General features: G+C 42.6%; 1 protein-coding gene across 1 annotated transcript in view; it reads left to right on the top strand.

Annotated features, from left to right (window-relative positions):
• The first annotated feature begins 7725 nt into the window (after window positions 1-7725).
• Window positions 7726-27014, top strand: part of KBTBD12 (kelch repeat and BTB domain containing 12) — a 39600-nt gene continuing 20311 nt past the window's right edge. Inside the window, exons 1-4 of the mRNA XM_036391121.2 lie at window positions 7726-7905; window positions 17440-18574; window positions 19495-19765; window positions 22948-23098. Of these exons, the coding sequence (XP_036247014.1) occupies window positions 17505-18574; window positions 19495-19765; window positions 22948-23098 (1492 nt within the window). The 5' untranslated portion in view covers window positions 7726-7905; window positions 17440-17504. The remainder of the gene's footprint in view (window positions 7906-17439; window positions 18575-19494; window positions 19766-22947; window positions 23099-27014) is intronic.

Raw genomic sequence — 27014 nt, 5'->3', positions numbered from 1 at the left:
CCTGCTCCTGCTCATACTGCTGCAAAGTGTAAATAGTACCAGAGAAAATAAAAAATATCCCTAGTGTGAAATACACATGCAGAAAAGAATAAAGCATTGTGCTATGGAAGAACAAAAGAACTGTGACACGTACTCTGCCACCCTGGTATAGGTGTTAGGCAGGATCTTATTGTCTTGCAGAAACCTCACCCCAAATGCACTGCTAGCTCCTGGGAGGGTTCTTTTACTGTGGTGGCACCAGGTGACCAACAGAACTAAGGCCCAGTTGTGCTCAGTGTTGTGCCCCAGTACCATGAAATCACAGGTGACCTGTTCTGTACTAAGTATCCATCACTGTTTGCATCTGGTTCAGAATTGTTCCCTCTCGGTTATTTAATTTTTACAGTGTCTGCTACAATTATTTCATACCTTCTAGCCCATAAAAATGCACTCACTGGTTTTTCTCCTAAGCTGAACTAATGCATGTGGTAATTGACCCAGGAGTACACAGAAAGGAGAAGACAAATGAGAAGCATTGCAGTGAAAAATGGGACAAACCACCACAAAGCATCTCCTGTGTAAGATGGCAATGCTACTTGGACAATCTCAGGACGTGAAGGGACAGTTACCAGGGCCTTGTATGCTTTAGAGATGTGCCTTCAGTCCCCAAGGCCATCAACACCTGCCACCTGATCTTACTGTATTAGTAGCATGTACTGCTAATAACATCACACGTTACGGTATCTGAGAGTTCGCTCCCCAAACCTCATCCTGATTCCTCCAACACAAGTTATCCATTTCTCTTGGCTACAGTAGGCCTCTCCTGTAGCACAGGTATCTGTGGTTTTGTTTGTGCTGGGGAGGCAGTGGCATCTGCAGCTGCTGGGGACTCATAACACCAATTCATAGTCCTGCTGCAGACCCATTGGAGGGGACTCCTGAACTCGTGCAGATGGGAACCTTCCAGCCCACAGTACTATGCTCTGACACCAGCATGTGTTTATTTTCACTTGTTGACGTTTTCAGGTACATTACTAAACCTCCTCTGGAGCTACAGTAAGTTTTTAAATGGAAACTGAGGTTTGGAGATGCTACACTTTCAGACACAAGAGGAAGGAGAGCTCCTGGATGGAGATATCTACATGAAGCTTCATCAGTGCTAGACCTTGGGAGGTTTGAGGAAGAGGACAGCAGATGGGAGGCTGCAACATTCAGCTCCTAAGCTGGAGAGTCTCTCTTTCCCTCCCATGCTACGAAATGTGTACAAGAAGCACTGACCAACACATGTAGCCTCACCCCATCCCAAGACCTCTGCCAAGTACCCCAGCACTTGCAGGGATGGGATTACAGCAGCAGCTATGCTGTGGTTTAAAACAAGGACAAATTCCTAGCCTTTAGTTTTGTGGGGCTGTCTGAAATGAGGCAGGGAGAGCAATGAGACCAATGCAGTGATGTCTGCTGGAGCCCAAAGCCTCCCTGTGCAGCCAGCCACGTTCCCCAGGCTGCACCCGGCAGTGCAGAGCTCTGCTCTGGCTCATCTGCCTCCTCCTCTGGGCCCAGTTTCAAATCTCTTCAGCAATATGTTCTGTAACAATTAAGGATTTCTGGGGCAACTCCATTAAGATCAGAAAGATATCCTTCTGCTTTGAAATATGTGAGCATGAATGATCCATTCAGCACAGCACCCCTTGGCCAGTCATATCTCTCTGATGATCAAATATATTTTTAATTATCAATCTATCCAAGGGGATTTTTTTCTCTAGACAATATCCAACTGTATTGTAAGAGCCATTTGGATTGATGCAGAGAACTTGGCAGCAAGATAGGGAACATTTGGGCTTTCAACACTTAGGAACATATGGAAAGAGGTTTGGAAGATTGCCACATGGGATGTAGCTTGGAAGATGCTACATTTCTTCATCCTTTTTTTTTTTCTGAACAGAAATAGAAGAAATTTTAATTTATTTTGAAGGATCCCAATTCCTGCTTATTTTCTATGCTGCTCTAGGATAAACCATTATGGTCAGCTGCTAGGTTTGAGCAAAATCAGCTGCATGTTTATGGGCAAATGTAGGTGGGCAATTAAAAGGATGGTGATATTGCAGATCTTTTCAAGTTTTTACCTCCTAATTCATGAGAACCTGCAGAGGAGAACTCACAAAGCTGCAGCCTGTGACTCAGATCATGGGGTGAAGGAGGGATCTGGTGCCAGCCTGTCAGGATGTGCACCATTTACTGAGGGCTCTGAGGGTAAGGCCCTGCTGCTGGTTCTTCCTTCACACTCCTGCTGGGACCATCTGTCTCCCAGTCACCCTGACACCCAGAGACAGACAGTCCAGGCTGTCTGTGTGTCTCTGGTACAGAGTTTCACCATGTGGCATCCCAGTCACCTTTGGGATGCCATAGGAATGGGAGAGAGGAACCTCCTCCAGCTCAGCACTCAGGACTGGATGTGTCTGAACCAACATCATCTTCATACCACTTCAGGGACAAATGCCTCAAGGCCATGATGGGAGTATTCTGTGTCTCTCAGAGTTATTGCCTCTGCTTGTCAGGAGAACAATGCTTTTTTTTCCTAATTTTTAATTTTTTTTTTTTTTTTGTGGTTCCATTGTGTCCCAGGTTGGGGGGCTGCAGCAAATGCAGAATTTATTGGAATACACAAACATGTATTTGCACAATTGGCCAGTGGGCCCTGCAGCTTAGTGAATGCTAATTAATCTCTCAGACTGCTAGGAAATCATCATTATCCTGGTTCAGCAATGAGAGACAAAGACCAAAGAGAGTGTCAAGGCCTTATACTGAGTGACAGAGTCAGAGCAGAGAGAATTGCAGTCTCCTTTGGTGTTCTGAACAGTAAACCACTCTAGTTTGGCAAGACTGCATCTGAAGAGCAGAAGGAAGGCACCTGGGGACTCTCCCTCAATCCCTGTCTCCAAGAGCTCAGCTCAGGGCAGGCTGCAGCTCTCATCCCACCTGACTGCTCAGGTTTCCTTTCCTTGAGAAGTAAGAGCAATGGAGAGCTCTGACTGCAGCAGGGAGCTGGAAACCAGCCTGACTATGCATTCACTCCTGGGAGCTGGGAATCACTCTCAGACCCCCCTGTTTTGGTTATAGCCTCAGTGTTTATTGTCCACAAATTCATCGCAGTTTTATCTTGCATTTTCCTGTGAGAGTTGGTTTGTTTCAACACTTGCAGCCAAATAATGACTAGACAGGGCAAGTTGCTGTTATTTCTTTGCTAATGGGATGCCAGGAGTCATTAAGATATCTCTAGCTGAGGTGAAGGCTAAGATGATATCCAGGATCAGGAAGAGAGCATGGAGGAGATGGTGACAAGAGCAGAGGAAGAAGAATCTCCCCCAAAGGTATTCCAAGACCTGTAGCAACGGCTTTTGAGAAGTGACCACATAAGTCAGAAGAGCAAAAAGATAGAAAAATCCCTAAATCATGTGGATGGGATTTGTTTTAGAATTAAATCTTTGCCTTTCTGAATAAAACCTGAAAAAGATCGTGTGAGCTTCAAGTATATTGTTAGCCATATATACAGCAACTGCACATTTCTGAGACAGCTAAAATTTGATTCAGAATGCTTTAAAATTTTGCTCTTTCTCACAGAGTACACCTTGATGGACATTAGTCTTTTCCATGGCCATAATAACCCCAAGTTCTGCTGTTCTGAGGATGCACTTTTGGTGTCAATTTGGAAATCTTTTTACTCTAACACAGTTACTTAATTTTCTTAGAGAGATTAAGGAGCATTAAAACTATAGGGACCAACCTTTCCTAGAACCCCATCCAGTTACATGCTTCTTTGCATTTCCATTCCCATCTCTACTGATGTAAAAGGAGAAAAAGGACCCTCCTATCAGCCTGCTCCTGCTATCTGATTAGCTAGCAGTTATCACAGCTCTTCTTTTGCTCTGTTACAGTTTCATTTCCAGAGGAAAAAGCCCTGATGGATATTGAGCCTCAGGATTGTGGCACCACTGCAAATTAAATGAGGTTTCTGTTTATACCAAAGGGACGGCAGTACCTCCTTAATCAGGCTGTCTGTTCTTTGGAAATCAGCAGATATTTTGCCTAAAAGCACCCAGCCGTGCAGTGTAACTCAGTAATAACTGTTTATTGGGGCTCAGGAGGGAAACCTCAGAAGAAAAACTGTAGTTAGAATCGATTAAAAAAATCTAAAATCTGCAGTTAGAAGCACTGGTGAGTGGTTGACTTTGGGGAGTTTCTTTTGCCTTTTGTTTTAAGATTGCCTGAACTTAATGGAGGCTCTTTCATTTAAAAGACAGAGAGACCTACAAATTAAGCAACATCTAGCTCCTAATGTGTGAAACTGCAATTTGCATACATCATGGCAGCTGCTGAGTTGGTCCTTATTACCTCTGCTGGAGTGTTAATTTAACCACAACTTTATAATTAATTTAAATGGAAAAGCAGCGGGTTGCTGGCATGCCACATTATCTGTCAGGCAACCTGGGAATCAGTTGACAGAGCCAGAAAGAGATTTCAATTCAGAGGGGCTGCAGGGTGCTGCGTCCCAGACTCGTGGTCACAGACAAGCTCCAGATTGCCCTTGGCCTGCTCTAAAGGTCAGCACCAACCCCAAGGAAAAAAAACCAAATCAATATCTTATCTGGATTGTCATAAGAGAATAACTAATACAATGAAACTTGGAATGTCTGTATTTCTGGGGTTTTTTGTCCCTATGTACCCAAACTGGCACTATTTATACAGATATGATAACCAAAACATCACTGCTGGCTCTGACAACAAATGGTTTGTAGAGCAACCCTTGCAATGGGGTCAGGACCCACCCTGAGGGCTGAAAGCACTCGGGCTCTCTGCCCAGGCAGGAGGTGCCAAAGCTGCCCAGGCAGGAGGTGCCAAAGCTGCCCAGGCAGGAGGTGCCAAAGCTGCCCAGGCAGGAGGTACCAAAGCTGCCCAGGCAGGAGATGCCAAAGCTGCCCATGCAGGATGTGCTGGAGCAGGGAGCAGCTGTGCCATGAACGGTGCTGGTGCCATCGGCCGGTGCCTGGAGGCTCCTCCACACTCAGCTGATGCCACATGGAGGAACAAACACACCAGAACCACTCATGTGGGAAGTGAAGCAAATGTGAGGTACCAGTTGCCAAACCAGAGGCGGCCTCACTCTCCAGGAAAAGAGGCTGAGGAGCCCCGAGAAACTGCTGAGATGGGAGATGGGAGGAGCAGTGTCCAGGCTGGGGAGGCACCCAAGGGCAGGAGTCACCAAGCATGAGGGTCTCCTCTCCCAAGCCATGATGATGTGCCACCATTTAGTGACACAGCTGTGTATTTTTCAGGGGAGAATGAGGTTCTGCCCTGAACTATGGCAAGTGTGACAGAGGAGATGGGTTCAGCTCAGAACCTCGGTTGTGAAGTTTCAGTGGCAGAAAAGAGAAACCATGTCCTGATCCCTGCCAGAGTTTAACTGAGCAGATGTAGGTCTCCTCTGAAGCTCAGCAAGAACTGACTGTGACTCATGGTCCTGCTCATGGCAAACCAGAGCAAAGCTTCACCCATGGACACTTTGTGTGCACTCATCCACTAGAACAGGTGTCCTGCTCTCAGGTGAAGTGTGAACCTTGTGTAGCTGTTCTCAAATTCTGGACTGTGACAAAGACACACTTGGAACCTTGGTCAGATAAAGACACAAGTTTGATAGAGACACAATGGAAACCTTGGTCAGATAAAGACACGAGTGTGATAAAGACACACTTGGAAACTGGTCAGACTTTCTCCTAAAAAAGGGCTATTTTTCCAATAAGTGAATCACTAAGAGTTGAGATTTAGAAACGAATGTCTTTGCTCGTGCAGCACCAGCATGTGCTGTATGACTGGTGTTATGCAGACACTGTTCTAAAACATTAAATTCAACACATATTTCCTAAACACAGATAAATTTGCATTAAATGTGCCTTTTCTGTCTCTGATGCCTAGTCCTTCTCATTGTTTTAAAATACACTGTGCTAAAAGATCGCACATTTATTGAATTATCACAGATACTCTTCCCTTGGTATTAGCTTAACAAAGTTCAGGAAAAACTTGTCTTCGCCCACACCTCAGCCATTCATTTTTATAACAAAAATCACCATGACAACAGATAATGATATCAGAATGAAAAGATTATTACTTAATTATATGGAGAAGGTGAAAACAGGCTTGGCTCACAGCAGAAAAAGCTTTTAATTCCAGCAAAAATAGGGGGGGCACACACTCAATTTATGACATCATGAAGTGCTGCTGAGAGCTGCCCAGGGGTTGCCCCACTGCATGATGGGGTGTCCCAGTTAATTCAGTGAAATGCAAGAGAAATACTCATAATTTCATGAGCAATAAAGAGAAATTTTCCTTAAAAGTGTTAGTGTTTTTGTGAAACAGGCTCATTATAGAAATTATCGGAAGAAATGCATCCATACAGAAACATGATTATTATTTAGGTAGTGGACTGGTTTCATATAAATAAAATTAACTACATAAATGCTCCATTGTTAACCAGCACCATGCTACAAATTCTCCCTAGTTAGAGGAGAACAGGGCAATCTACAGGATATGGTCCATTTTTATCACAGCTGTGGCATTTCATCAGCACACTGTTCTATCTTGGCTTCTGTGAGAACTGTGGTATCAGACTGGGTATTTTTATTTCTAAGATAAATCTGACCTTTTAATAAGAACAATCTGGGAGTTTAGACAATATATATCTTTGTAATCTGGTCAATCAAATTCTCTGACAAGAATAAACTTTAATCACTGGGATTTTTTCCCTAGTTATGTTCACAAATGCTATGAAATATGCTTTTAAAATAATGTACTTTAATTTTCCCTCTAAACCCAACAAACTGCTCTTAGCAGTTGAATGTTTCTGCAAACTTCCTCTATGGCTTTTAGAAAAACTGTGTAATAAAATCATCAGAATAAAAATCTAGATAAGGAATCTACATTTCATTTTCAATTTTCTCAGAAGTTATTACAATCAATCAACCAATTAGCATGGTGAAAAAATAAAGTCATGCTATTTTAAAAAGAACATTCTGAAAACCCCTTAATGTCTTTCTCAACTAAAAGTATTGGCTCAACATTAATCAATTTTGTAACCCTAAATTCTGCTTAATCTTTTCTCCATCTTTGCTTAAACATATGGAAATAAAAATAGTGTATTATGGCCCTCCCTGTTCCTCTTTAATTTTCAGAGTACAAGATGCACATCAGTGCAGCCCCACCATTCTGGACCAATTTAGATGATCTGTTTCTGATCTACACCAGCACAAAACAAGAAGATAGCCATAAAATATACAGATAACAACTCAGTTTGGTCAGCAATCCTTCTTTGGTGTACAGCTTCTCGCAGAAGGGCAGGAGGATCAGTTCGGGAACATTTCTGTCAGCTATGGAGACAGTGGCCTTGGTGTTGGGAATGACTTGGATAGGGTCAGCAAGCAACAGCATCTGTGTGGTTGGGCACCCACACCTCAGAGGTAGGTGGGTGCTCCTGTGCTGGAACTGCTCCAGCCACCCAGGCACAGCTGCCATCCAGAGATATGCCTGGTTCAGTGCAAGGTCCCTGGGGAACATAATCCCTGCAGTGGTCACCAACACCAGCTGCAGCTGCCCCACCCCAAGGGAGAGTCTGATGCTCCCCAGCACAGTGCCTGGCAGGCAGCGCACGGACAGGGGTGAGGAGGACAGGTGTCATGAGACACACATTAGGCTGTGTCCTAATGTGCCCCTGTGCCTGACATTAGAGCAGCTCCTTATCCCAGCTGGGAGCCCAATAGTGCAAAGCTATTCATAGCCCTGGCACCTCACTGTCACCAGGAGCTCTGTGTGCTGTGTCAGAGCTCTGCTTCCCTCTCCCATGCCCTCTCACAGGCCCTTGCCGCTCCCAGCGTGGAAAAGGTACATTTAAATCCCATCCCCGTTGGAACAGGAAAGGGAAGGGTGTTTGCTGTTGGGACAGATGGGCAATGTGGAATCACCTGGGCCAAGCTTGCTTTGGGTTGCTGGGTGCGTGGGAAACTTGTGGGCAAGGACACCTGAATGTCTGTCTTGGGGAATCCTTAAAGGTGAGCACCTTTAAGGGGCACACAGGGCCAGCTGCAAGGCAGCAACAGGGGGAGGAGGCTGTAGGACCCACTGCTGCTGCCAAAACTGAGCCCTCTCACTTCCTTACAGTGCCTGCTGTCTGGTTCATAAAGGAATTGTAAGAGATTCATTGCAAAGGACAGGAACCATTGATCAACATCTGGGGGGTCTGTTTGCAGCTATGTGGAGTTTGTCAGCAGTGTGGGAACAGGATCAGCCAGTGGATGCAGGAATTTCAGTGCCTGAGGTCTGTGCACGGTGGGGAGATTTAAATACTCCACAAACCTGGAAACATCTGGACTTGCTTCTAAATAGGAAGCTCAGAAAAACTCTTTCCTTTTCAATCAGGGTATCTATACGTGCCTGGGACTGATCCCTGCCAAAGGGATGAACATTTGCAATATAAGGGTTCAGTGGGGATTGCAGATTTAGGAGATATTGAATGTGTGTGTCAGTGAAGGGGCTGTTTTGGAGGTGGTGGTGTGTTGCTGCCATGGGTTGCTCTGAATTTTCCCTTCTGTGAATATGGACATACCCACATATTTGCTTGGTAGTGATTGAAATTGGAACTGGAGAAATTCAGGGGTAAGTTTGGATTCAGACAGTAACTAATGGAATCCTGACATTGAGTTATAAGGGTTTACAATTTGCACTTTATTATAATCTCACTGCTGAATGACAGGGTTATTAAAGTTTTTACATACTTGCATTTGCTCACCAGAGGGATGCATGCTCCTGAGTTATATAAGTATTGGCAATTAGAGTTCACAATCTTTTGTAAATATGCAAAGAGGGCCTAGTTTTCACAGTTATTAAATTATGTTTATTTTATTTGTGATACAGTCCTGTTTTTATTATATAACTGTTCTGGAAGCCTTTCCTATACTGGCCAGTATATTTAGAGAAATGCAAAAAGAGAAACTCCTAAGGCCCTTGTCAGGCTGCCTAAAGAGCTACTGAAATGCATTTTAGAAATACATTTTCCTTCTGCTGGCATCTGTCATTGTAAAAAACTTGTGCATCCTCCTTCTGTGAACGAACACTTTGCCATTTCAGTTAGTTTTTCCATGCAAGAGAAATGATCTGCATATGTGAACTGTAAAAGAAATGGGCTTGGTATGTCTATCTTTAGGTTCTATTCTTCTCATACAATTAATGCACATAATTGACTCAGACTGGGGTTTGTCCATAGGCATTTGTTTGTTAACAGAGCCACATCAATTTTCTACTTAAATTGTGGGATTCATTTTACCGACTTCACTGAGCTTTGAACCAGATTAAGTCAGGTGAAGGCACATTGGAAAAGATGGCCCATAGGGTCTTTCATTTCCAGCTGCTTTGATTTTTTTCATGAATCTGTAACAGTTTAAAGAAAAAAAATATGCCTGGTATTTGCTGAGATAGGATCAATATTAATCCAATCCCACATCTAGGCCTCTGAGTTGGCAGTACACAGAGCTCAAACTGTCAAATCTTCCCAGAATCATAAACCACCCAAAGGCTTTGAAAACTGATCAAAGCATCTTCAGGTCTCCAATGGTCAATCATGCTCCCAAACACAGTTTTTGAAGCTTTGCAGACTTTTTTGCTTAAAAAATCTCCCTGGTAGGTACCAAGTTTTCTCCTAGTTCATAGCACCTTGTTGATGTCCATTTTATTTTTGTTTTAAATTAAGAGCAATGCAATGAGAAGGAAAATGAAGATTCTGCAGAAAGGCCAGGATGTGTCTGTTGCAGTCTGAGTGGAGATGACTGCAGGCTGTGCTGGAGTGGGATTTTTGGAGCAGCAGGGATGCAAGGATGTACACAGGGGAGCACAACAGTGCCACAGTTGCCTACATCTACAGAAGCAGCTTGTAGGTCAGCAGCCTGTGTCCCTGCACTGAGAGCCTTCTTTTGCACCACTTTCAGACTGGAACAAGCTAAGAAACTCCCACCAGTCTGCCTAGCAGCACATCCCAGCAAGAACCAGCCTATGCTTGGGTCTAGTGAGACCTCAGAGTACCCTGACCCAGTCTTCTCAGTAACAGAAACAAGGTGCCACAGGGATGAAGGGAGAAAAATAGTTAAAATGTCTCTCAGAAGGACTGTTAGACTTTATCTCATATGGGCCAATGACATCATTGGATTTGTAGTGTTAGTAGTTTCAAAACCTCAAGATTCCTCCTTCCCTGCCAGGAATAAATCAGTTCAGATCACCTGAACTGTACCTGCTCTGGGGCTGTGTAGGATGTGGGGTTACAATTGTTAGAGTTGCAAGGCTCGTGCTCACCAGAGGGCCCCATGGGAAGGCACAGCTGCAGGCTGGATGGGCAGGAGCCAGCAGAGGAGTGAGAGCCAGCAGAGGAGTGACAGTTGGAAGGGAGATTGTGATTGGCTGAAGGAATGCGCGGACAGTGTAGGAGCAGGAAGCTGATTGGCTGAAGGATGCGTGGAGAGCGTATGAGCAGGAATCTGATTGGCTGAAGGAACACACGGACTGCATATGAGCAGGAAGCTGATTGGATGGTAGGACAGCAGCACGGCAGCTGAGCCAGCCAATGGGTGCCTTCTTTCTGTTAGTTTCTGTTAGGTCTTGGTTGGGTTTCAGTTACGTCAGGTTAAAATTAAAGGTATAAAATAATATAAAATATTAAATTAAAGGTATAAAAAGGGGCCTATTTTGACAATAAAGTGATCTCCTGCAGATGCAGAAGGGCGTCTGTGTCGCTTTGTTCCCCACTGCTACAAATGGTGCCCAAACAGGGACCTTTAAAGGCGGCGCAGGGTGTGCAGTCTGCTCTGGTAGCAACTCTCACTAGGTCGTGGAACTGGCCGGGAAGGATCCAGGAAAAGGATCTGGGAAGAGTTTGGGAAGGAACTCAAGAGTTTGGGAAGGAACTTGGGAATTTAAAGTGCGTGCACCTCAGTGGGAGATTGAGTAGACCAGTGAGAGAAACTGTGGGAGGTGGAATATCCCAGGAACAAAGCAGGAGCTTGGGCCAGGTCAGGAGCTCCTACATTAGCAATCTATTAACATGGCTGATGTGAAACTAGGCACCCTGCTGGACTGGGTGTCGAATCAAGTTAAAGGTTTCTCTTTAGTGGGCCCCTTTGATTTGAAGCCTGGCAAGCAGTAGGCCAGAGACTTTTTGATATCTCCAGTTTATGCCAAAGTTTATGGGTACCTCACTACATGGGGGACAACCATGGCAGCCATTAAAGGAAGTCACTTGAATGTCAGCCACTGCGTGGCTTCATAAGTTAATTCCACTGAACCCTCGGCACCACCAGAACCCCTATAGAGCCCCGAGATTGACCCAAACCCCACAGAATTTCTTTACCCTGAGATCAACCCAGCCCTGAGGGAGTGCCTTACCCAGATAAAAACCCTCACACAGTGGGACCCCTCAGTGTGGAATTCCCACATCACAAGCAGGTGGCAGACTCACTTCTTGCCCAAGATGGCAACGCACTCATCCAGCATTGGCACAAATGCTGGAAAGCCACCATGAAGGAGGGTGACTTGGTGGTCATTGCAGCCTGCCCAGTAATTTATGCACCAAACCAAAGAGAGCTGAGCAAGGAGGGTTCTTTCAATGACTTTAAAGAAGGTGACCCCGTCATCTGGCAAATCTTTTAAAACTCCCTAAGCTATTTAAGGCTGCATTTTCACCTTTAAAAGTGATGCAGACACTTCAGTTCCTACATTGCACAGTGAGCTGAAGCAGGAGCTGGGCTTTTAACTTAATTAGATGCCTTTGAAAGCCTGAAAATCCTAATTTTCTAAGTAACTGTCAACTGACTGAATATGGAAAACTTCCAGAAAGGTACCCTGGCTGCTGGTAGCTACAGTGATACTTGAAACACATCTATGCACTAAATGTATAACTGTTACAGAGAACCATCTTTTAGTGACACTTACCTGTATGCCTATATGAACATAAATTTCCTAAAAGGATTGGTTGTTCTCCAATTCTAATTGGAGATTCTTAATGTGCTGCCATAAGTCTGTATATTTTATCTGGACAGAATGGATGTAATTAATTCAAGAAATCATATCTGAATCAAAGCAAGAAAGTATTCCCTGAAACTGTGAGTGACCTTTTCAGCACAGATCTCCAGCCACAGATTAGAGATGCTTCCCAGTCTGACCACCAATAGCTATTATTTGAATTGGCTTTTTCAACCAGCTGGGCACCTAACTGATCTTGATTTAGTCTGTGGATTGCATCACAATTTGTCACATATGACCATATCAGTCTTTAGACAAAGTATCTAATTTATCCCCTATTATCCCTGAAAAAAATGAAGAAAATTATGTTGGATTGACACAATTTGTTCTTGATAAATAGGTGCCATAACTGCTTTTATCACCTTGTTACCCTCTAAATCCTTATAATTCAATCACATAATAATTTCTTCTGGCATCTTTCCAGGTGTCAGAATTAAGAGAATGATTCCTTTTATCCTATAGATACAGGAACATCTATAATTCATTGGAAGCTTCCTTTATATATCTTATTATACCTGTTCTTTGTATCAAGATTAGCATTATTATTTGCCCTTTTTGAGCACTGTGGGATCTTTTGCATGGTTTAAAATCTTGATTTTAAATGCCAGCACATCCTTCATAATTGAACTCTGAGATTATAACATTATTATCATCTGGGTGCTGATTTCTGCCTCACTGTGGCTGTCAGCCAAATGTCATAATGCATACAATTAACAGATTTGCTTCTCAGCTTACTGATAACAAAGGAAGCACAAATAATTCATGGGCAGAGGCACTGGTCCTTTGATGTGATTGAACTCTGATCCTTTCAGCACCTGAAGGGAGGATGGCTGAAGGCAGGGCAGCCTCATTAAGGCAAAGAAAAAGGAAAAAAAAAAAAAAAAAAAAAAAGCAGAGGGGGAAGAGGAGGATGCAGGAGGTGCCCCCCACGCTGGGTGCTGTGACCTCTGCTGGGCCAGGTCCTGCAGCTCCCACCCTCCCACCACGACAGGGAAACAGGAGATTCCTCAGGAAAAGACAAAAAAAATCTATGTCCCAGACAAAAAATACAGACAAAATAATGTCTCTTATTACAGAGTAGCTTTTTTTCCCCCCCAGAGGTGGGGGGAAATTCCTGATGAGCTACTTCCATCTGGTATACAGTCCCTTTGCACTGGGGCAGTTCAAAGAGCCTGCAGTGTAACTGAGAATTGAGGACAGCATTTATTTATAGTTTGATAGTCTCATAAAAGCTGGAGAGCTGAGCTCACAGCAGTGTGCTTATTTATGTTTTAAATTGCTCATGCAGCACGCTACTGCCTTGCAAAGTGTATGCTGGAGCTCCTGCATACCATTATATATGGCTCTTTGTAAGGTTCATGGCACAAAGGGGAAAAAAAGGGTGAAATTAGACTAACTAAATAGTTGATATAAAAATTAAAGTACCAGAGAGAACTGGAGAAAAATTAACATCCCAGCTCTCAAATAAAGTGACATCCAATGGAGGTTTGCACCTGAGTCCATTTTCCACAGTAGAAGAAAAAAGTATCCCAAAATTCTGAGTGAGGCATTAACTCTGATTTCAGCTTCTGGTGACATTTAAAGGATTTGAACCTTGCACTGGAAGTTTTATAGTGACAACTCAGTCTCTGACAAAATCTCAGAGCAGTGTCTTACTGCAAATTATATTTGCATCACACTTATCCTCTCTTTTACTATCAATGTACCATCTTTTTCCCTCTGTAACCCAGAGGGAAATCAAAGCAGCACTGTTCCATTATTACCCTTTAATAGTCTTTCCAGTGATATAAAGGAGAATATTAATATCCTTCCAATGACCTCACCTAAACACTGCTAAAAGCTAGTTGGGAAGTGACAAGTTTGCACCTAAAGCACAGGGATGAATTTCTGAAGTAAATGAAAGGATTTCACCCCTGGGTTTTAATCCTGTTTTCTTTTTAACCTTTTAGCTTCTGTTTCCTCAGCTGTAGTATGGAGAAGGTAGACTCACATGCAAGTCAACAGCATGATTTTGTTGAGTACAGTTCAGTCAGGAGCTGGCTGTGCTGTCAAAGCACACAGATAAAGAAGGTGTGTTCTGGCAAGAAAAAGTGAATATTGTCCTCTTGCAAGAGTGAGGCAACCACACTGTTGCTGCAGCTCTGCCTGGGGAAGCAGCGTGGCTCTGCAGAGCTCAGTGAGGAGGGTGGAGACAGCTTGGAGGGCTGCAGGGACCCTCCTGGAAGGTGCAGACTCTTTGCACAGGGTGAGGGGATGGTGGCTATGGAGCAGGTCTGTGGTGGTGTTCACTGGGGTCCCAGGAAGAGGGAGGAGAGGAGGATCTGACTCCATGTATCAGAAGGCTGGTTTATTATTTTGTGATATGTATTATATTAAAAGAAAATGATATATTAAAACTATATTAAAAGAATAGAAGAATGATAACAAAAGGTTCTGACTCTCAGAGAGTCTGAGCCAGCTTACTGTGACTGGCCATTAATTAGAAACAACCACCATGGACCAATCCCAGATGCACCTGTTGCATTCCACAGCAGCAGATAACCATTGTTTGCATTTTGTTCCTGAGGCCTCTCAGCTTCTCAGGAGAAAAAATCCTAAGGAAAGGATTTCTCCTAAAACATGTCTGTGACACAGGTCCAGGAGAAGGGGCCCAGCCCATCTCCTGCCCCCAGGCTATGAGCAGTCCTGCTGCTGCTCCTGGGGAGGGCATCCAGAGCAGAACCAGCAGCTTTGGGGTGGCAGAGGAGCCCACCTGCCCTGGCTGCAGATGGGCACTGCCCTTCATTGCCTGGGCAGTGGCTGTGGGACTTGTCCATCAGATTATTAACACCTCAAGTAGCACATTAATGGCATGAGCTACGTTTTTCCTCAACAATGCTGTTGCTGAGGCTCTGCTGACGAAAGAGCAGAGGAGATGGCTGCCAGGGTGTTGTGCCAGATGTGCTGATCACTGGTATGAACACTTTAAAATTCACAAATCTAATGAACAGTGTAATCACTGATGAATGGTTGCTCTTAAGAAAGCTAAATTAACAGTGAAAGAAAACATAAAGGTGACCAGCAAAGGAAATGAAATCATAACTCAGTTCTACAGACAGCTTCTTCCTGATCTGTACAAAAGTCTGGAGGAAATGATGGTGATTAATTATCTCACTTGTTCTTTACATTAAAAATACGTATTTTGACCCTTATGAAAAAGCTGGGGGATGCATGAAGTTTTGACATCATAAAAGAGAAAGGAGAGAAGTTGATAATTTTGGAGGAAAAGTCATGATTAGTCAGAATGTGAAACGGGATTAGGGCTTGTTGGGTTTACTAACACTTTCATACAGCTGGAGATGAACAACCTGGTTCAGGACACTACAGCTCATCTTCTTTAAGAAGTCTGTGCTTATGGTCTTTGAGATGGGAAGCACAGTTTCTGAGATACAGGGAGGTTCCTTTATCAAAATGCAGTGAAGGTCAAATATTACAAAATTATGAAATAGCACAAGGGGTAAACAATAAATGTTCTAATTATCATGTAGGATAAAAAAAAAAGAACATTTCTTATCTCATGAAAGGCTTCTACTGACTGTAAAGAGTGCTCCAGAGGTAGTCAATGCAGAATTAAGACCCATGTTTTCTCAAATGCAGTATTTAATTTCAAAGGAGACAGAAAAAAAAAATCTAGATTTTGAAATACCATCTCTGTCTTTTTTGTACTAAACTTGCTCTTTGATTGAATTTTAGAGGTATCATAAGAAGAGCTCAGAGTCTGGCCCACCTCCAGATGTTAATGTTTAGTCTTCCAAATTCATTTTTCAAATCTGGTAATAACCCAGTTTCATTTCTTAGATTTGTTGCTTCTGGTTCCATATTTGGAATATGGAAATAATCAAATCAAGGAAATGCCAATCCTCAAGCATGCTTGGCTTTTAAATCAGCACTCAAAGTGAGGAATCTACCTAACTGTAGAATGAGGACTAGTTCCAAAAACAACTGAACAGCTAAAAGAGTAGGTTTGAGTTTGGTGATATAGCTGTAGGTTTCCTTTCCACCTGGAAAATTACTGTAATATTTTTAAAGATCTATCTATCTAAATCTGTAGAAAAATCTGGACTGTTTGCAAAAATAGAGGAATTTCAAAGAATTTCATATACTCGTTTTTACATTTTTTTTTAATGAAACTAAGACTTCTCTTTGTGCTGCCAGGATTTGAGAAAACTAATTCAATCTGTGATACAAGCCCTTGATCCTGCAAGTATTTAAGCTGCTGAGGAATGTTAGTCATTTGAACAGTCTCATTAAGCACTTTGTACCATGTTTACAATGTGTTTAAAACATGGTTATACCACAGCTTTAGGACTTGTTCGTGCACTGGTGACTCATGACATGAGTCCTTAATGCATTTCTAAAACAGAACTGTCTCATTACCATATTACAGCCAAAAACTGTGATAAGGACTGGTATCCCTCAAGTGATGGTAAATGTCATTCTCCCACTGAAACTCTACACCTGTACCTCACATTCTGCAGAAAGACAGAGATTCACTAAAGGATCTGCCTTCAAAAACAACTTCAAAAAACAAAAAACAAAAAACCCAAAAAACCAAACTAAACCAAACCCCAAAACAAACAAACAAATTAAAAAAAAAAAAACCCAAACAGAAATGAAATGAGACCACAAATTTCCCTTTTCTCCCCCAGTAAGTAAAACTGGAGGGAGCATGTTAATAATTACAATTTAATTTAAAATGTCCCTTGATCTTACAGTGAGTGGAACCTAAACTGTGACTCTGCAGCACATAAACATCTTGCTGAGAAGAAAGAGGACAGCTTGAAGGCTGGCCTCTATTTACTGATTTTATTTACTCTATTTACTTTACTAATTCCAAAGGAATCTGGTAGCAACTCTGTAGAAACCAGTGACCTATGCTTTCGTGTGAGAGAGAAAAGAATCTGGCCAGTGGGACCAAGTTGCTTCCTGCCACTTCACCACCAGTCTTTGGGGGTAAAAGCTGCCTCTACCCACAACACTGCGATGACTCTCTCAGCTCAATTTTTATAGGCTCTGCATCAGGATCAGGGAAAAGAGGGAGAAGGCAGTTGAAAAAGGCTGCTTTGAAGGGAAGCCTGTAACAGTCTTTAAATAATCACAGAATTTGGTTGTAGGCATTGAATACTGAAGGTCATTTGATTGTGTGTTGATTTTTCTTGTATTTTGTCTTAGAGGCCTTGAAGATAATTTTGCATTATTTTTATACATTACTGATTCATATCACACCACACAAATTACTAACTTTAGGTAATTACAGCAATATTCCTTTGCCCAATAGTTTGTTCTGATTGGACAATATTATGCTTCTATCTCTAGAAACATTCCCAATGAAGACCTTTAGTTCTGAAGATATTTAAAGAGAGGAAGTTTGGGGATCCACCATGGATCGCAAGGATGAGGAGAAGAGAAAGCAGCGCCACAGCTTGGCTTTATTGGAGCAAGTGAAGAGCATGAAGGAATCCACACAGATAATCGATGTGGTGCTGGTTGCAGAAGGCGAGAAGTTCCCCTGCCATAAGGTGGTGCTGGCTGCCTTCAGTGCCTATTTCAGGGCCATGTTCACGTGTGGCCTGGCAGAGTGCACGCAGAGGGAGGTGGTTCTGCACGATGTCTCAGCCGAGAGCGTGTCGGTGATCCTGCACTACGTGTACAGCGCCGAGCTGCGCCTCACCAGCCTCAACGTGCAGACTGTCGCCCTTGCTGCCTACTTCATGCAGATGGAAGAGGTCTGCAACATGTGTCAGAAGTACATGATGGACCACATGGATGCTTCCAACTGCGTGGGCATCTATTACTTTGCAAACCACATCGGGGCAGATGATTTATGTGACCAAGCGAGGAAATACATGTATCAGCATTTTGCTGAGGTGAGCTTGCAGGAAGAAATACTAGAGATTGAATTCCAGCAGCTGCTGACTCTCATCAAATCAGATGACCTGAATATTTCCAGGGAGGAGAGCATTCTGGACCTCGTCATTAGATGGGTCAAGCACTGCAGAGAGTCACGTTCAGAGCACCTTGTTGAGCTCCTCAAGCAAGTGAGACTGGTACTCGTCAGCCCCTCTTTTCTTGTGGAAGCCCGGAAGAGGAACACAATGATTCTTTGCAATTCAGAATGCAATGATATGTTCGAGGAAGCACTGAAAACCATCCAGCTGTCCAGGCACCCTTCCCTCAGCCTGCGATACGGCATGGAGACTACAGATCTCCTGCTCTGCATCGGCAACAACTCCCTCGGCATCAGGTCCAGGCATGGCAGCTATGCAGATGCCAGCTTTTGTTATGCTCCTGTGACAGGAAAGACCTACTTCATTTCCTCCCCAAAGTATGGAGAGGGCTTGGGATGTGTTTGCACCGGTGTTGTCACTGAGAAAAATGATATCATTGTGGCAGGCGAGGCAAGCGCCGTCAAAATGTCTAGACAGAGGACCAGGAACATTGAAATTTATAGGTGTGTACCCTCTGTCAGAAACCCCCTAATTATTGAAAAATTTTAAATAATGTCCCTGGGGACAAAAAAGAAAAAAGACCATTACACAAAACATTTTTTACTTGGTTTCTTTTTTCTTAGAGATTTTGACTACTTGGATCAATTTGTCACAACTTATTTTCACAGCTCTGAGATATACATACAACCAAATTCTTCTGAAAGAATGAGGAGTTACTCTTGTGGTATCGCTGAGCAAATGAGCTCAATTTGATCAATGCAAGTAGATTTTATATTCTCTTTACCCTAATCTCAGTATTTTCCTTGGATATTTCTTTTCTAGGTCATTAGCAGGGGGAAATGAGCCAAGTGATGATCCAATGAGCCCAGTAAAACAGAGAAAACATGCTTCTCTGTTGATGTTGATGATAAAATAGATTAAATATGATGATTGATAGCTCAAAAAACTCATTCTGTTTTTACTCATATCCTTTCAGATGCACACATTTTAAAGAAAAACAGACATTTCCTGATTAAAGATCAAATTTTAAAATGGTGACAGCATTTTTAATTGCAAATGCCTAAATTTGAGGAAATTAATTCATAGTGAGGCAGGTGAAATGGCTTTCTTTTCAGCAGTGTTGAGTTCTCACTGCTCCCACTAATTTCAGTAGAAACTGATTGAGCAGCACGTGCAGAAATAAGTATCTTCTTATCTTAATTAGGGTAAAATATCTTTGAAAGGAGGACACCTAGGATTCCTCATACTAAACATGCTTCATCCTGCAAACATTGGGCTCAATTTTATAACTTCTCTGTGAAGGAGAGAGCTCCTCTTGTCACTGTGCTGAGTAAACACTGACAATTAAAGGGGGCAACATTTCCAAACCGGCTGATGGGACCTGGGTGAAGCAGGGCATTTACAACTGTGGGTTTTCCTACAGATACCACCAGCGGGGAAACCACTTTTGGCACAGCCTGTGCAGCACTCAGCTCCGTGAGCTCTACGCACTGGGCACTGCCCACAACGACCTCTATGTAATAGGAGGGCAAATGAAAGTGAAAAACCAGTATCTGGTCACAAACTGTGTGGAGAAGTATTCCATGGAGCAAGGCACCTGGAGAAGCACAGCACCCCTGCCAGTGCCACTGGCCTGCCACGTGGTGGTGACAGTGAAGGACAAGCTGTACGTGCTGGGTGGATGGACACCACAGGTTGAGAATTGTGCCCATTTACTTTGTTTGCTTTGTGCACTAACAGGAGCTGTTGTGTGATTTTAAAGTGCTTCTTGCATGGGAAATCACATCAGTGATAACAGAAGAATAAGTTGCTCACATTCTTCTGATTAAACATATTCTGTAGGAAAATCAAACAGGGTGAAGAAGAATAATATCCATCTATGCCATCCTCACTGTAAATACCAACTTCAGGAAGGGCAGATTTTATTTACAGGGATGAGGACAGTGGGTAAAAGTTTAAAATACATCTCCTTTGTCATTATAGGTTCCATCCTTTCTATTTCTTATTTACTATCCTCCTAATTTTTCTAGATTTAATAAATAATGGCATTTAATCATACAGGGACCCTTAACTGTGCCCTGTCTTCAAAAAGCGTGTACACAGGTACACTTCAGGGACAGATTTCTATATGACATTTAAAGTTCACCTTGCTTTCTCAGGAAGCTTTCTTGGTTAACTAAAGTTAATTCATTTGATTTTCATTACATTACATTTTAAATGAAAAGTCAAAGCATTCTCTGGGAAACAGAGTCCTTTCACCAATCCATTTATTTATTTCTGTTGCATTGCTTGGCCATGTAAAGTTTTTACAGGTATTTTCAGCAGGGCCACAGATACATGTTCAGTAGTACAGGGATTCTACAGAGCTATGCTACAAGGAAGATGGATGTCAAGGGCAGTGCTCACTCTCTCCAGTTGCTCCCAGTGCAAAATATCTTTTTTTCAGAGTCTAGCCCATTTTTATTTATTGCTTGGTGAATTTCAAATTTCAGTGCTCAGGAAAAAGCCCTACATTCACTTGACAATGAGGTGGAGCATCTGTAATGCTCGTTGCAATATGTTCAGACTGTCATCACAACTCAATGGTTTCTGTCCTCTTGAAATAAATTATGTTTAAAGTATTTAAAAGTGAAATGCAGTCAGCAGCAGTCAGACTTCCACCTCTTTGAATATTTTGAGTGCAGGAGTCCCCAAGGAGACAACAGAAAGATCAGAGAGTATTTCTGATAGAGAAACAACTGTGCAAGGGTATCTCATATGTGAAGAACTAAAATATGAAAACACTTAATGTAGAAACAATCTGTCTGTAAAAAAAAACTTGAACTGAAAGAGATGTCATATAACAAAGATAGATGTTGAAGTCAGACAACCAGCTTTGTTAAGCTTTTTTCCAGAACAGATTGTGAGAGGGAAAAGTGGCTTAGAAGCACAAGTCAGGAATATCGAGCTGAGAATAATTTTTTTAAACCCACCTAAAGCGGATACCTGCCTACCATTGTATTATCAGTAACAATGCATGGGTGTCTGAGTTTATATAGAAATAGGTTTGAGATGAGCAGATTAACAGCAATTGATCAAAACCCACAGCTGTGTAAGATTCTGGTGTACCTGCACAGACCAGAATAAATTAGCTAAAGTACTCAAAAAAGTGCTTTAAGACCAGCACTAAGAGTGCTGAATTCTTCTGGTACCATCTATCTTCCCCCTGTCAGATGCAGTGATTGCCTATGTGGGGTTATCACAGCTGCAGGGGGAAAGCAAATGAGCTGGCCAAGCCAGGGGCTGTCCCTGTGCTGGAGCAGCACTGAATGTTCTGTCAATCCTGAACAAACACTAACAACAGCATTGACAGAGTGCCCTAAATGCATGTGTCCATTACAGGACAGAGAAAAATAGCCTTCCCACTCAGGCTTTGTAATTGAAATAAGACAAGACAAAGTCAAGCCAGGACATAAAATAACAGCTTAGGAGGGCAAGGACTCGCTCATTGCAGTGCTGGTCTGCTCAGCATCGGGCTGGCCCCTGATGCCAGCGCAGTTAAACCCAAAGTGACTCCAGCCTTGCTAACTGGGGGCTGTTAAAATGGAAGAAAATGTTTGGTGAGGCTGAGAGGAAGATTTCAGACCCCTGAGACACAGGGAAGGGCTGCTGGAAGTTATGTTTTCTGTACACAGAGAGAACAGGGTGCACTCCAAGGAGAACGTTACCACAAAAATGAGGTTGGATGTGAATTTACAGCATGTCAAGTGGTGTCTTCTCCTAAGTACATGTTTAGTCTGTGCTGAAAATACTCAGCTTCCAAATACCCCTCTTTCAGTGAATAAATTAGCGTTTCACACTTACCACAGAGAAAGAACATGCCCCGGGCACTTACAGGGAATAACCAAGGGGCTTCATATTTACTCTCTAGTTTGCCTCCTACTATCTTGTCCATGACATTAGTGTTGGAAAGGTTTTTTGGGAAAGAAAAATAACAAGAAAACAAGGATACATGTAATGCCATCACAAGTAAGCAAAGTATTTCTCTCCTTCTCACTGTCTCTATGTGAAAACTTTCTTCCCAAAATATTTCAGAATCCTCCCTCCACATCCCACTGCTAACATTCAAGGGTGTCATACCCAGAAAACAGCATCTGAATTCCCTGCATTGTATAAGACAGGCAGAGAAGGAGGAAGAAGATTAGAGAGAACAAGAGTAGTAGGAGTGAGTATAAAAAGTGTTATGGCAGCAAAGATATAGCGAGGGGGTTAGGAGCTTATTGTGAAAACTATTGAAGTTACAGCTGTTGAACAACAACATTACAGTGGTTAGGCTGACTAAATAAATATGCAAATGTATTTTAGGATAAGATATATATAAATATATATAAATAAACACACACATATATATGTATATACATACATATACATATACATATACATATACATATGACTGAGAAAGGCCAGCAAATTACCTGACTGAGACTCATGGTATAGTCTGAGTAATAGTGGAAAGAGATTTCAACTTTTATCAGGGAAATAAAGACAGACTGGTTTGCCCTCATTATTATTAGGACTGCACAGCAGCCTTGTGGAAGGGGATATGTTCTTCCAGAGCTGGGAACCTTAACCCTAACCCTGAATGTATTGTTAGAATCCAAATCCTTGGCTCTATTGCTGCAGGATATAGATATCCCCTTATTCCTTTCCTTCTACACAGACTCCCAGCCACCAGCCATGGGTGCTGCTAAACCCTGGGGAGTACAATCCCCCCCAGCTGCAATTGATGTGTTTGTGCTATTTATCTGCGGAGCTGTCTGCTGTGATTAACTGCCTGCAGGCACGTGTGGAGGGCTCCAAATGTTGTGTTATTACATGGCTGTCATATTTCATGCAGATGGATCTGCCTGACGAGGAGCCGGATCGATTGAGTAACAGAACGTTTCGCTACGACCCGGGCCAAGACAAATGGGTGGAGAGAGCCCCAATGAAGTTCTCCAAGTACCGCTTCAGCACTGCCGTAGTCAATGGGGAGATTTATGTCTTGGGTAAGAGGAAACAGATTTTTAACCGATAGGACCATTACTTTTTCTTCTTTCCAGCAATTTGCCTCAGTGAAGTGAAATATCTCACCCTTTGTTACGTACTGTAGGGCAAAGTACCTCATACTAAATGGGGAGTAATGTCTAGAATAACTCCTGCTTGTCTAGAATAACTTCCTAAGCTGCAGAAAAGTATATCTAGTGAGATATTAGCAAGTTCTAAGCTAAGTAATGGAGCTCTGTGCTTTGTGTTTTCAGACTTACAAGCAGGTATTGAATTCAAAATAAGCAAGCATTGTTTTAACTGAAAGTATGTGTGCTTATAGTGGTTAGATAGAACTACTGTCAATGTGCTTTTGCTTTGTGTGACTGGTCAAAAAACTTATAAAGTAAGTTGTAACATTAAGTTCTTTGTCTGCTGCCTGGGATGTGAGCTGCTGGCATCTTCCCATTGTCATGGCCATGTAATGAGACTGATGCTGGAAAATAAAACAGCTCAAGGCAGTTCCACAGCAGCCCGGTCCCATTTGTGATGTGTACATAGACCACGGCCAGCGATAAATGGGGAGTATTTTTATAAAGTTATTTGTTCCCCACATTATTTCTTCCTTCTGTAATTTATGTGGATTAAATTATGTGAATGTGTAGTGTTCTGGATTCTTGCAACAAAGATACTTTTCTTTGGGGTATGAGTGTAATAATGAATTTTAAAAGGTGAGTAGAGAAGCCTTGAAGCACCATTTCACAGGTGAGCAGTGAAATGTTGAGGAATATATGCAGCATCCTGAAGGAAAGGCATAAGGATAAAGAAAATTTTGATTTCTCAAAATCAACATAATGAGTGTCTCCTGACAAAACTCAGTGAATAATTCTCTTCCACCTACCTCGACACAGTGCATTTTAAAAAAAATCTAAGTATTTCGTTTTGCGAATTTTTGATTGAATCCCTTCAGGTTTTTTGTTTCAAAACATATCTTTGACCAAAAGTTTCATAATTTGTGCAAATGAGTTCAATAATCTCCTACCTACCCCAAAATATTTTGCCCCAAAATCTTATTGTAGATAGATATATGACCAGAAAGTTCTTGGGGGAGCAAGGAAAAAAGTTCATCCAGTCAATCTACAGGTGGGCTGTGAGTGATTCATGCCCTTCTATGCTCCCATGGTCTCATGGGTAGCTTTAGGTATGAAGAAAGCAGCAATTCTATCAGCACCTCAGGACATTTCAATCTCCTCTGCTTCAAACTACTCCTGCTTACAAGATGATCAAAGTGAACACAGAAATACAGTGTTATCAGCTTAATATACCTCCTATATCAGGGTGTTCTGGCTTTGTCTGGGTTGTTACATACCAGGGATAAAGCAGTTTGTTCCTGGCTCATAATACAGAAAGGGAGGTGTGCAGGAAAGGTGTCTTTGAAGCAGAAGAGGAAAGTGTCTTTAATGCTGCAATTGTCTTCTTTTAGAGAAACTTCTTTCTCTTAAGTGATTTGAGAGAGGCCCATAGGCACAACCAGGAGAAGGGTGAAAGAAGCTTATATGAAAAAGTGAGTTTTGCAAACAGAAAGTTGGGTCATTATTGTCAAAGGTTAGTGACAGAGAATGTCAGTGTGCTGGTAATAATGAGTGTTGCCTGCCCAGGTTCAAAGGTGCTTTGAAAACACAGAGACTTCATGCTTTGTAAAAGGTTAAATACATATAATTATTTATACTGACACTGATGCTCTAATGGGGCAGCAGCTGGAATAGCTGGGAAGAGAACAGCAGCATTCATGTGTCTCACCAAGAAGTGCTCCCAGATCAAGACCTCGAAGGCTGTGATGACACAGGGAGTCAGGGAGCAAAAAAAAAAAGCAGCCGTCTTGGGATGCATGTGATAAAACAAATTGACAGTCTTCTTCCCAGAAAACCTGACACTGGCACAGGGAAAAGGAGTGGCTAATGGGGAAAACTGCATCCATTTTCTTCCCTCAAAATCTCACAAAGCAAGAAGCACATGTGAAAGATTACAGTAATGAAATGTACAGATTGAACACAAAACTTAAATCCAAAAAATGTCTGTTTCAATGTCATTGAGGACAATTCATGGTCTCATGGACCTTCAGAAGCATTTTGCTAATTAAAAAAATAAAAAGCCTTGGTTTTGTACGTGTAGCAGCCAGTGCTGCAGTATTCAGGGAGGTGAACACTGAATAGCTTGAATTCTTTCTTACCTGCTGGCCAATACAAATAATTCTGCGTGTGTGGGAGAGAAAACCTTTCCTACAATCTGATCTGCACGTGGGTGGTAACAGGGTTTTGCTCTGTCTCCATCATTTTGCTGGTTCACACACCTTCCCATGGCCTCCCATGGCAGTCTTTATTTGAGCCCATCCCTAAGGGAACCAATGCACTTAATGCTTGGGTGAGCAGTTTGCTGCGTTGGACCCTTCACTCTTGCCACTCAGTCTAACTAAACATTGATAATGCCACTGGTGTTCTCAGTTTTAACAGTGTAAACCTGGGCTAATTTCACTGTAATGGACAAACTTGCTTGTGATTTATACCAAGGGTAACTAAGCTGACACACTGTTCCAAGTAGCAGATTTTTGAGAAAGATTGGGCTATTTTTGCCATTACATTTCCGAGCCCGCCTCCCTTCTGATGCTCTGCCCACTCAAGGTGTAACTGCAGCAAGTGGAAACACAGATCATTTACCATCAGGTAGCAGGAATATCAGTTGCAGAGGGGACATTTTGGCCTAGGTCTGGGCTGCTTTCACAACCTCCTCACTGCCAGTTTTCACAAAACTTGTAAGAACTTTAGCATCCATAAAACTGCAACATTTAGTTGAAACTGGCCAACAGGCACAAAAGCTATGTAAGGTAGAGAAAATAATATCAATGTAGATAGAGACCATACATATAATTGCATAAGTCTTGTTTTCTTGGGAAGTCGATATTACAACTCATTTTTTAATTGAAAGACAAGTCTGAGCCAAAAATGATTGGTCAACAAATTCTGCCTTTGAACATGCTGGTTTAAATCCACCTGCAACAGAATTGGTGGAAAAGGATATTTATCTGTTAAAATTAACACAACATGGTTGCTTAATGTTAACCATCACAGTCTGAAAACTCTGTGGAGAGATTAAAGCATTTTCCAAGACCTCTCAAAGTGATGAAGCAATTTCCAAATGAGCTCTGGCTGGAAACAGTGATACAGACATGATAGTGGCATCCTACTCTGCAGACACCACACACAGACTCATCTCCAGCTGTAAACTCACACTCACCCACCGTAATTAAACCTCACACAGAAAAGCTTCATTCCATGGTTTATCTGTGGTGACAGGTTCATGTTACCTTGTGAGTTCTCAGGCTCCTGGGCTGTGAGGTGGGTCCAGCTCCCCTTTGGACACAATTGTGATGGTAACTCCAGCTGGAGGAATGGGCAGCTCATGGCATTGAGAGGAAGGAAGTGAAAGTGCTCCTAATCTGGCTGATGTGGCACTTGATCATGGAGATGATATTCAGGAGATAATGGGGATGGAAAAAATAGAGATTGATAGTGACAGAGCAAAGAATAGCAACTCTCATGAGGGTGGTAAAACCACTACAGGCTCCCCAAAGCTGTGTGTCCCTTGGCCACCACCCTGCTTCATAAGGAGGGTCAGGCACTCTGAGAGTCTAGAAAGATGCTGTCAAGAGTGATTGTGCAAAAAGACACATTCTGAAGAGGATCATTGTAGGCACACAGTTTGTGATAATTGGGGTGGGGCTGGCACAGCCTCAGCCCCAGTGGGCACAGCTGTGAGCAGCAGGTGAGCAGCACTAACAGCAATGAACCATGGAGTGCCCAGGGGCACTGAGCAACCACCAAAGGGAGCAGAGGGCACACAGGTGCAGGGCATCAACAGGAGGGGATAAAAGGCTGGGCTGAA

The sequence above is a fragment of the Molothrus ater genome, chromosome 11 (assembly GCF_012460135.2).
Source record: "Molothrus ater isolate BHLD 08-10-18 breed brown headed cowbird chromosome 11, BPBGC_Mater_1.1, whole genome shotgun sequence".
Lineage (NCBI taxonomy): Eukaryota > Metazoa > Chordata > Aves > Passeriformes > Icteridae > Molothrus > Molothrus ater.
This window is presented reverse-complemented; position numbering and strand designations above follow the sequence as displayed.